Source organism: Rutidosis leptorrhynchoides, chromosome 7 (assembly GCF_046630445.1).
Source record: "Rutidosis leptorrhynchoides isolate AG116_Rl617_1_P2 chromosome 7, CSIRO_AGI_Rlap_v1, whole genome shotgun sequence".
NCBI lineage: Eukaryota > Viridiplantae > Streptophyta > Magnoliopsida > Asterales > Asteraceae > Rutidosis > Rutidosis leptorrhynchoides.
The window spans coordinates 126,983,079-126,992,569 of NC_092339.1; the positions used below are offsets into that span (position 1 = coordinate 126,983,079).

The 9,491-nt window shown below is 37.8% G+C and overlaps 1 protein-coding gene across 1 annotated transcript; it reads left to right on the forward strand.

Moving 5' to 3' along the window:
- Positions 1 to 262: 262 nt before the first annotated feature.
- LOC139859591 (uncharacterized) lies at positions 263 to 1,918 on the forward strand. The gene is made up of 4 exons (XM_071848372.1): positions 263 to 488; positions 594 to 811; positions 1,340 to 1,591; positions 1,676 to 1,918. The coding sequence occupies exons 1-4, from the start codon at positions 263 to 265 to the stop codon at positions 1,916 to 1,918; spliced, it is 939 nt and encodes a 312-aa protein (XP_071704473.1).
- The last annotated feature ends 7,573 nt before the right edge of the window (positions 1,919 to 9,491 follow it).

Genomic DNA, 9,491 nt, shown 5'->3' on the forward strand with positions numbered 1-9,491 from the left:
ATATCTTGTACTTTGCATTTCGTGGCTCGTACTCTTGTAACTGTTAGACGTTTCTCAGTAATAATTTGAACCACTTAGGTTGTACTTTGTACTTTTTAGCTTTTTGGTCGTTTGCGTCTTCAAATCGTCGAATCTGTCTTTTGTCTTCACCTTTTATTATTTAAACGAATATCACCTGTAAATAGAACAATTGCAACTAAAAGCTTGTCTTTCTTGAAGGAAAATGCTATGAAATATATGTTCATTTATAGTATTATCAACGATGTATTCGGATCATAAGAATCTAAAGTATTTCTTTGATCAACGCGATTTAAACAACCGTCAGCGACGATGGTTGGATTTATTGAAGGATTATGATCTCGAGATACTTTACCACTCGGGTAAAGCTAATGTGGTCGCGGATGTGTTATGTCGGATGAATCAACTTCCGAGTTTGCAAGTAAAATCGTTGCGAACAATCCTTTCAAATGATTTTCTCGAAAAACTCGGTGAGATTCAAATTGAGGCGTTTGTTAATCATAAGCGTGATGAATGAATCCAAGGACAAACGGAGTTGATTATCCTAGGGACGCATGGGTTGTTGTGTTTTCAAGGTCAGGTGTGGGTGCTAAAATTGGGTGGTCACCGTGCGGTACTACTCAACGAGGCATACAAATCGAAGTATTCTATTCATCTTGGTGGTACAAAGATGTATCTTGACTTGAAGAAAGAGTATTGGTGGCCTGTTATGAAGCGTGATGTGGTTAATTGTGTTGAGCAATGTGTTACTTGCTTGCAAGTTAAGGTCGAGCATCGAAAGCCTTATGGTATGGTGCAACCATTAGAGATCCCGAAGTGGAAGTGGGAGCATCTTACCATGGATTTTATCATTAAGTTGCCAAAAATGGCGAGAACCCAATATGATACAATTTGGGTAATCGTTGATCGGTTGACGAAAAGTGCCTTGTTTCTTCCCATACACGAGACGATTTTGTCGGAGATGTTGGCAAGGTTATTCATTAAATAGGTGATTTCGAGACATGGAGTACCGGTGTCTATTGTTTCGGATCGAGATACGCGTTTTACTTCTCGATTTTGGGGTAAGTTTCATACCGAAATGGGTACTCAAGTGAAGTTGAGCACCACTTTTAATCCTCAAACGGACGGTCAAATCGAAAGGACCATCCAAACCTTCGAGGATATGCTTCGAGTGTGTGTGATCGACTTTGGTGGAAGTTGGGATGAGCATTTTCCATTGGTAGAATTCTCGTACAACAATAGCTACCATGCTAGTATTGGAATGCCACCGTATGAGATGCTTTATGGGCGACGATGCCGAACCCCAATTTGTTGGGGCGAGGTGGGTCAAAATGAAGTTGGTGGTATCGAAGTGGTTCTCGAGACTAACCAAAAGATTGATGTGATTTGTGCTCGCCTCAAAGCAGCACAAGATCGACAAAAGTCATATGCGGATAAGCATAGGCGACCGATTGAATTTAATGAAGGTGATATGGTGATGCTTAAGGTGTCACCAAGGAAGGGTGTAATTTGGTTCCGAAAGCGGGGAAAACTTGCTCCTCGATTTATTGGACCTTTTAAAGTGTTGGCACGAGTTGGTGAAGTTGCTTATCACTTGGAGTTACCCGAAGAGCTTGCGGGAATCCATAACACATTCCATGTTTCCTATCTTCGCAAGTGTCTTGCGGATGACTCGATGTGGGTACCGTTGAACGAGATTACTCTAAACAATAAACTAGAGTATGTGGAAGAGCCGTTTGCTATTCTTGATGAAAAGGTTAAAGAGATTCAGAATAAGAGAATTCGGAATTACAAGGTGCAATGGCGTCACCAAAAGGGGTCCGAATGTACTTGGGAGTCTGAGGATTTTGTGATGGAGTTTTTACCTTCTTTACATGCGGCTTGGATTGCGGGGACGTGATCCATTTCAAGTGGGGGAGACATGTAACGATCCAAAACTTCAAGAAAAGGCACTAGGAGCACCGCTCCTAGGATCAGGAGCGCCGCTCCTGGATGGAAAAAATTGGGTCTTTAGTTTAATTGATAAATAAAAGGAGAGGGGCTTTTTGGTAAATTGTGATGTCAGTTTTAGAGACTAAATGAACAGAGGATACCCCCAACCACTCATTCTTCATCTTCCTAAACACACACAAACTAGAGTGAGAAAGTTCTAGTGAGAGAGAGCTTGATTTGGAAGGGAAGAAGGTGGAATCTTACCAAAGTGCAAGTATTAATCTTGTTCATCTTACTTCTAGCTACGAGGTGATACTAGTGGTGAGTCCTAACTCCGATTTTCCTTCAATTGGAGGTTAGGGTTTGGAATTGCATGTTATTGATTTAACTCATCTAGCTTATAAATGGGTGTTTGAAGCTAGTATGGGTGTTGATTGACCCTTATTGGTGGGATTTGGGTTGGAAAACTAGTTGGTCATGTGTAGACTTGCAATTTGGGCATAATCACAAGTATTAGTGATTTTGTTGGTGAATGGAACCCAAATTGGGTGTCTTGGTAGTTGATTTTGGGTGTAAACCCTAATTGAGTCAAAATGGATCAATTGGTCAATTTGGGTCATGAAGTGCTTCTAGCCCTTGACTATAAGATGTATTGGGTTGAGTTTGGGACCAAATCACTAGTTTAAGTGATTTGGGGGTATTTGGGTCTTGTTTGACCTAGTTGGTGTTTTAGGTGCAATTTGGGTCGAAGTTTCACTTGTGGGTTTTGGGTCAAGCTACTAGTGTTCATATCTTGATTTGGTGAATTATGCTAGGTGACTCGCTTTTGGAGCAATCTTGAGGTCCTAGCTTGGTTGTTGACTCATCTAGTGGTTTAAGGTGAGTGAAGTATTTATATGCGTGTATATATAGATTGATTGCTTGTATTGTGCGTGGCGAGTGATACAGATTGTAAGGTTCACTCTTCGTTGCCATTTAGTGCAAGGTGGCGAGTGTTACCCATGAGGTCTCACTCTTCGCGACCACGTTTGTGAATGTGATTGTGGCGAGTGTTATTCAGTCTTCGGTGGCCACATATTGTTTAAGGATGTGGTGAGTGTCACTCAACGAATACACTCTTTGGTGACCACGTTCGTGTGTACTTGGCGGTGCCATTCGAGAGGTACCTTCGCGGCCACATGCACTTGTTTGGTAGTATTATTTCATTTGATGACTAGCACTATTTGCATGGTTAACCATATTGTTATGTTGTAGCGTAATGAGTTGTTTGGATTTTATATTGCTTGTGATGCTAGCTTGTATGCGAAAATTTGTGTAAACGGTACAAGTAAGGAATTTATGTATGTATGCATATAAGTATTGCACTCACTAAGCAATGTAGCTTACTCCTTTCGTTGTTTATTTTTTTTGGATTGTGGTACATCGAAGGACAAGGGTAAGAGTTTAGCCTAGCTTGCTGGTGGCGGATTTTTGGAAGGCAGTTTTGGTATTGGTCCCGATGGTCATGCTCATTTAGGGGTCATTTTGGTTAAAACGATCTTGGTTAGATTTATGGGTCTTGTTGTTGCAAATAATGATATGTTGTGGTTTGTAAGACTTAAACATGGAACGAATGTATTTTAAGTCTCTTTGAAATTGTACTTGGGTTCTTTGAATGCGAAGTTGTGTTTGGGTGCTTGATTTGGCATGTCACTTACTCAAAATTTCGAAACTGCACCACCCAGGTACAGGAGCGCTGCTCTTAAAGCAAAAAAGCTGCTCCTGGTCAACATTTTGTGGTCTTTTGGTCAGTGGGTAGGAGCACCGCTTTTGGTGACAAAAGAGCCGCTCTTGAGTTACAAAAGCGCCGCACCTAGTTGTGGTGTGCCGCTTCTGTCCCCTAAAAAATTGGTTTTTAATTAAACGGGTTGAAGTCTTTTCAGGTAATGTCGTGTAATCTTATTCTAAGGTAATCTAGGTTAATCTAAGGTAATGTAATCTAAATTATTTAATTACTGCTAGGGGTAGTTATTCTAAGGATATTTTTGGTTCTTTCTGATGTTTCCCTGGTACTTTGATAATAGAGTTTCGTACAAACTATTCAACAAACTAAGTGGCCAGATCCACTACAGAGAGGCAGGACCTATTTGGTTCCAATAAATTGGAGACTGTTCGAAAAATCTAACTACCAAGTCCGTGTATATTTGTCTTTCTTAGACACCACCAAAAGCTTGTAAATAAGTTTGATTGAAACCGTATTGTCTAATACCAGTCCTCGGCAGCGGCGCAAAAAACTACGTCTCCTACTGCTATGACCAAAACGGACGGTTTATTTTAGTGCAGTGTCATCAGGCCGCAACCGTCTATCAAGGGTATTTGTAAGAGGACAATATTTTAAATTTATAATATACAACAACAGCAAAACCCAATACCACATAAGTGGTGTATGAGAGAGTTGAGATGTAGACAATCCTTCCCTAATTCGAGAATAAAGACAAGTTATTTCTCCACCGAAAGTGAAGACACTCTCAAAGTAGAGAAAGTCATCCCTCTCTATTCGACGGATAGAGACATTGCTTCCGAGTGGACCTTCGGACAATAAGTAGGAAAAATTTTTTAAGAAAAAAATAAAATAAAATTGAGACGCCATGAAAATGGCAAAATCAAAATTCTATGGGTTTTAAGTCCTGCCTGAAATTTAATTTAGGCTCTAAGAGTCTGTCAAGTCGCCAATAAATTGATGCTTGCTGTCGACATAATAACTAGAGTTGTATTTAAATTTATAATATGTGGGGCCTAAATTTACCACTCCTTCCTATTGGTGAGTAAGGGAAGTATGGCCTAGGGTCGTTCGTTTAAGATGACAACAGAATCGAGCCTTATTCGCAGAATTATCTTAATAACTAATTAGATAGAGGAGTAGGTTTTGGGTTAACTTTTGGATTTTCTAAGATATAAGGTAGATAAATAAAGAAAGTAAATACGCTAAAATTTGTAATTCATATAAGGTTAAAATAAGTGCGTGTTATGACATCATCAGTTAGTTGGTTGAGATTGTGAATTATTGGCTCATGAATAGGTAGTGGCCTTGTATGCGTTATGTTGTACCTAGACGTCCCCATCACGTTAATGATATATCACCACGTAATTACGTTAGGTTTGTTTAATCTGAATAGACATGAATGCCCTCAACCCCGACGTCCATCAAACCCAAGTACGTGTAGGCATGGGCAGCTCATCAATAAGAGCGCTCGGAAAAGGCGACATATTAACATTCCACAACGTCTAAACTTTCTTATGCAGAAAGAAAGACAAGGTATTCCTATTTCGAGAGAGACGATGTGTTTTGATGTTTTCGTTAACGATTGGTTAATACAAGGCAGATAGGCCCTTAAAAGAGTTTAACCATAAAGAACACCAAGGCCAAGATATTGAGTAGCTTCCATGAACACGTTCGGTTATCCTGACGATCAATTTTTCTATGGCTTTAAAACAAACAGTTCCGTAATTAACTAATAATCCCTTAAGTGGGGTAAAATTGCTTGAGATCAAATTATCGTGCATTGTACTGGTCAACACTATATTGTTTCCATGGCCTTATGTAGAAGAGATAGAGCTTACAAAAACTGTTGTGCTTCAGCATGCATGTACTAAGTTTATATGCTTAGTGACTACACCAACATGGTTCAGTACTGACAAATGTACTACTAGTCTAATTAGAGATTCCACTACAAAAGGAACCTCTGCCGGATTCCATAGCATAGGTTGAAATACTACAACCGGTGTACGTATTTCAAACTTGCTTTGTATCCGACAAACTTCTCTTACCAACGGGTGACACATATAGTGTACTCTGAATCGGGGTTCGCGACTTCCCAATAACATAGCCAATAACTACGTTCTATTAGTTAGAAAAATGATTGAGTTCAAAATATAATCGAAAAGCATCTCAACAACATACACAATTCACAATATTATTTCAGCAGCGTAACTGACTACGTCACAACATACACTAAAGATAACTACTCTCTAATCATGGTAACAATATCATAAATCATGATAATAGAAGACCTTATATAAATATAAAGGATAGAAGTACCATTAGATTATTCGAGTTCTGAAAGTACAAAAGTGACAACTTCAGACTCCAGGCTGGCAGGCCGTGTGCTAAACCCGTATAAACCGGCCATGTGCATTGGCAAGCCGGATGGCCAAGTCGTGTGGCCTAAATCTTGGCAGGCCGTATGACTAGGCCGTGTGCTAAGGCCGTATGACTTACCTTGATTTGCTTGTTTCTGGGATCGTAACTTGGTTTCCAAGGTCGTAATTTGACTTTCACCGTTTTAGCTCTAGATTCTTCGTTTTAAGTACGTTTTCTTCGATTCTTCTTGCATTGTCTTTGTTATCACTTAATCTATTATATAAAGCAAACAAAAGCTTATTTATTCGATAAAGTTAATTACTTTATTGATTTAGGGCTTAATATCCGGGGTAAAATGCGACTTTTTGGTTGATTTGATTTGTCGACAAATATTATCTTCATAAATTAAATCTCTTTTAATCAAAGATCGTTGTTTTTATTTTAATAATTGAGACGTCGTGAACATCGATATAAGGTAATTAGCTATGTCAAACATATGGTTGAATACAACGCTATGTGAACTTTAAGGTATCTATAAATGTCGTAGTTTCGGAGGCACGCTGGTTGTAGTAAGTACCAATAGATCATAATAGAATTTACATAAATAAACATCATGAAGTATATATAATGAGAATACTTTTTACTCACATGTTAATTAAAATAAAACCTCGAGGAACAAGTAGAGTGCATTATACCATCGATCAATTTTATAAAACATTGTCTTAAAGTTAGGTTTAGGGATAGACTTAGGTATCGTACCTAGGCCTAGTTTTAGAGTATCTTAGATTCGATATAATAAAAAAAATTACCTAATTGTAACCGAGTCTTTCCAAAACCAGTTTTTCAAACGAAGATGAAAGTATTGTGGAAGTAACAACCACCTTAGTACCCACTAAGTGATACTTTAGTATCCAGTACCTTTCCCGCTTAGGTTTCTAGAAAGAACTCTACATAGGAAAGCATGTCTCATTATCACGCTTTAGCTAAGTATTATATTGGGTTACCTCTTTTAGTGTCAAGAATGGTTGGACTTATATAGGCTGGTAACCCATTTCGATAGCTCGACGGGACTGTTACCTGACTAGCATGTTTCTAAAAAATTGAATAAGAGCCATTTTTATCCATACCTTATGGTCTTGGGTAGACATCGAGGGTAAGATACCAGACCATCCAATCATAATCCCCAAACCTAAATCGCCAGTGACATACTAAGAAATTGGTAGGGGTTTAAGGTCAAACACCGCATGTGCCAATCACTAATACTTAGTTAACAACAAGCATCTCAACACTAATCATCCTATAACTAATGGCTAATGAAATCGTAAAAAGCAAAATTTATTTAATATGAATTTACATCTGTTTATCTACTCAATTTTAATTCATGTCCTTTATTATTACAACTAAAAAAAAACCAAATCACTCTGTTTAAACCCACTAAGACAGAAACCTGATTGTGAGGAGATACTTACTTCCTACTGCATTGTTCCCTTTAAACGAATGATCGTATTTCATATCTCCACTACTATCCTTTATGGATTAGGAGTGAAAGTTAGATTTAGGCCATAGTCTTAGAAATTATTAAATTGTTGTCGGATACTCCTTAGATTATTTTACGCCTAACGACACGTAAAAACTTGACTAATCTGAGTGTATCAATCTATGTCTTCCAAAAGCTAATACGTTTGATTTGGTTTTTCGTACATAAACACTCCTCTCTTTGAGGAGTCCAAAACACCCCAAGTATGCTCATCAACACTTCTATAGAAAATTTAAGCAATAAGACCAATATCCAACCCATGTTGCAGACACTTAGGCAACATTCTCTTCAATGTTTCTCATGCCTCATAATGTGTCTCATCATGTTTTGGGCAAAGGAGTTGATTTACGCTTTTAACTTTTTAACCTTGACGGGCGGGAAATACCGAGTCATGAACTTGTCGCGAAGTTGGGCGATATTTGTGATGGAACTTGATGATTGAGATTTTAACCATGCCCCCACATCCCTCGTTAAAGAATAAGGGAAACTTATCAATTTAAATGCATCGGCACTCACATCCTGTTTCTTGTATTGATCACATAACTATTCAAATTGTTCAATATGTTCAATCGGGTTGCTGCTGGTTTTCCTGTCGAACTAATTCTCTCCCCGTAAGTGGATGAGCTCAGGCTTAACCTCAAAAGATGTTGCAGCGATGTCCGATTTTTGAATAGGTGGTGGTAGAACTGGCGGTGCTATTTGCCGAGCATTCCACATTTGTTCATAATTGGGATCTGGCATGACTTGTTCCTCAACAACAGTCTAAGAATTAGTAGAATTCAATGATGATGTCTCCAAACCCTCAATAAGAGACAACTCTTTTTCAATTTCAAATGTTCGTGATATCTCTCAAGCTCAAGATATGGATTGACTAACTCTGATTTGTCATAGCGCAGTTTCATGCACTTCCACCTAACCTGCTATCACAACACAACAAACAAACGCGTCTCCGCAAACAAACAAAATAAAAAACTAGAAAGTAACTTATGAAGGAATGAAATTCCCACAAAAAGATCCAACAAATAAAAGCCTTAAAAATCCTAAACAAACACCGCTCCCCGGCAACGGCGCACCTAAATTTAATGAACCAAACTAAATGATTTTATCACGCAAATCAGGAAACTAGTCCTGGTCAATGCAATAAAGTATCTAGTAAGTACAAGTTCATCCACAGGGAGCAAAGTATTCAGAATTAAATAAACGATTACTTATCGTAAAGAAAAGGTTGTAAAAGTTAGATTTGTATTTAAACTAAAGTGGTGAAATAATATAAGCGAATAAATAGGTTTCGAGAGCGGGGTCAAGTCAGATGATTCACATTTAATGCAGATTTTTCTTTATGATTAAAACTAATTACTAGTCTGATAAATGTATAATTCAATCAATTAAACTCGACCAGCTCACATTAACCTCATTCAAACGATCAAACTATATTGTGATTAAACTGTCAAGATTCAATCTGGATTAAACTCACGTAGAATCCTAATTACAAAGATCATTCAATGCAAATACATGACTGTTGATAACGCTTAAATTTTACATATTTTTATAATTATTTAAATCGTTATCTTGGTATTTTTTTCCATCATTTTTAATTTTTTCCTTATCAAGTTCTTATTTATTCTCGTAAAAAGGTATTTTTATGTTTTGATTTAGTAAATGTGTTAAAACATGATAAAAAAGAAGAAATCTCAAAATTTGAAAGGAAAGTTGTCGGCTATAAAGGAGAGAACCATCAACTATGGTGTGCAAACTCAAGAATGTTCCAGAATACGAAGTGACTTGAAGATCAAGAAAATGTTGTTAAAAGCAGCTGGCTATTATCTAACAAAGTCGATGGTTATGGTGTCTAATTCCGTATGCTTGCAGCCAAAGTAATTGAAA

Excerpts from the sequence above, each read along its gene's own strand:
- LOC139859591 (XM_071848372.1), top strand. The coding sequence starts at position 263 with ATGTATTCGGATCATAAGAATCTAAAGTATTTCTTTGATCAACGCGAT. Across the intron at positions 489-593 it reads TGATTTTCTCGAAAAACTCG|GTCAGGTGTGGGTGCTAAAA; the intron begins GTGAGATTCAAA and ends TGTGTTTTCAAG. Across the intron at positions 812-1,339 it reads ATCGAAAGCCTTATGGTATG|GTGGGTCAAAATGAAGTTGG; the intron begins GTGCAACCATTA and ends TGTTGGGGCGAG.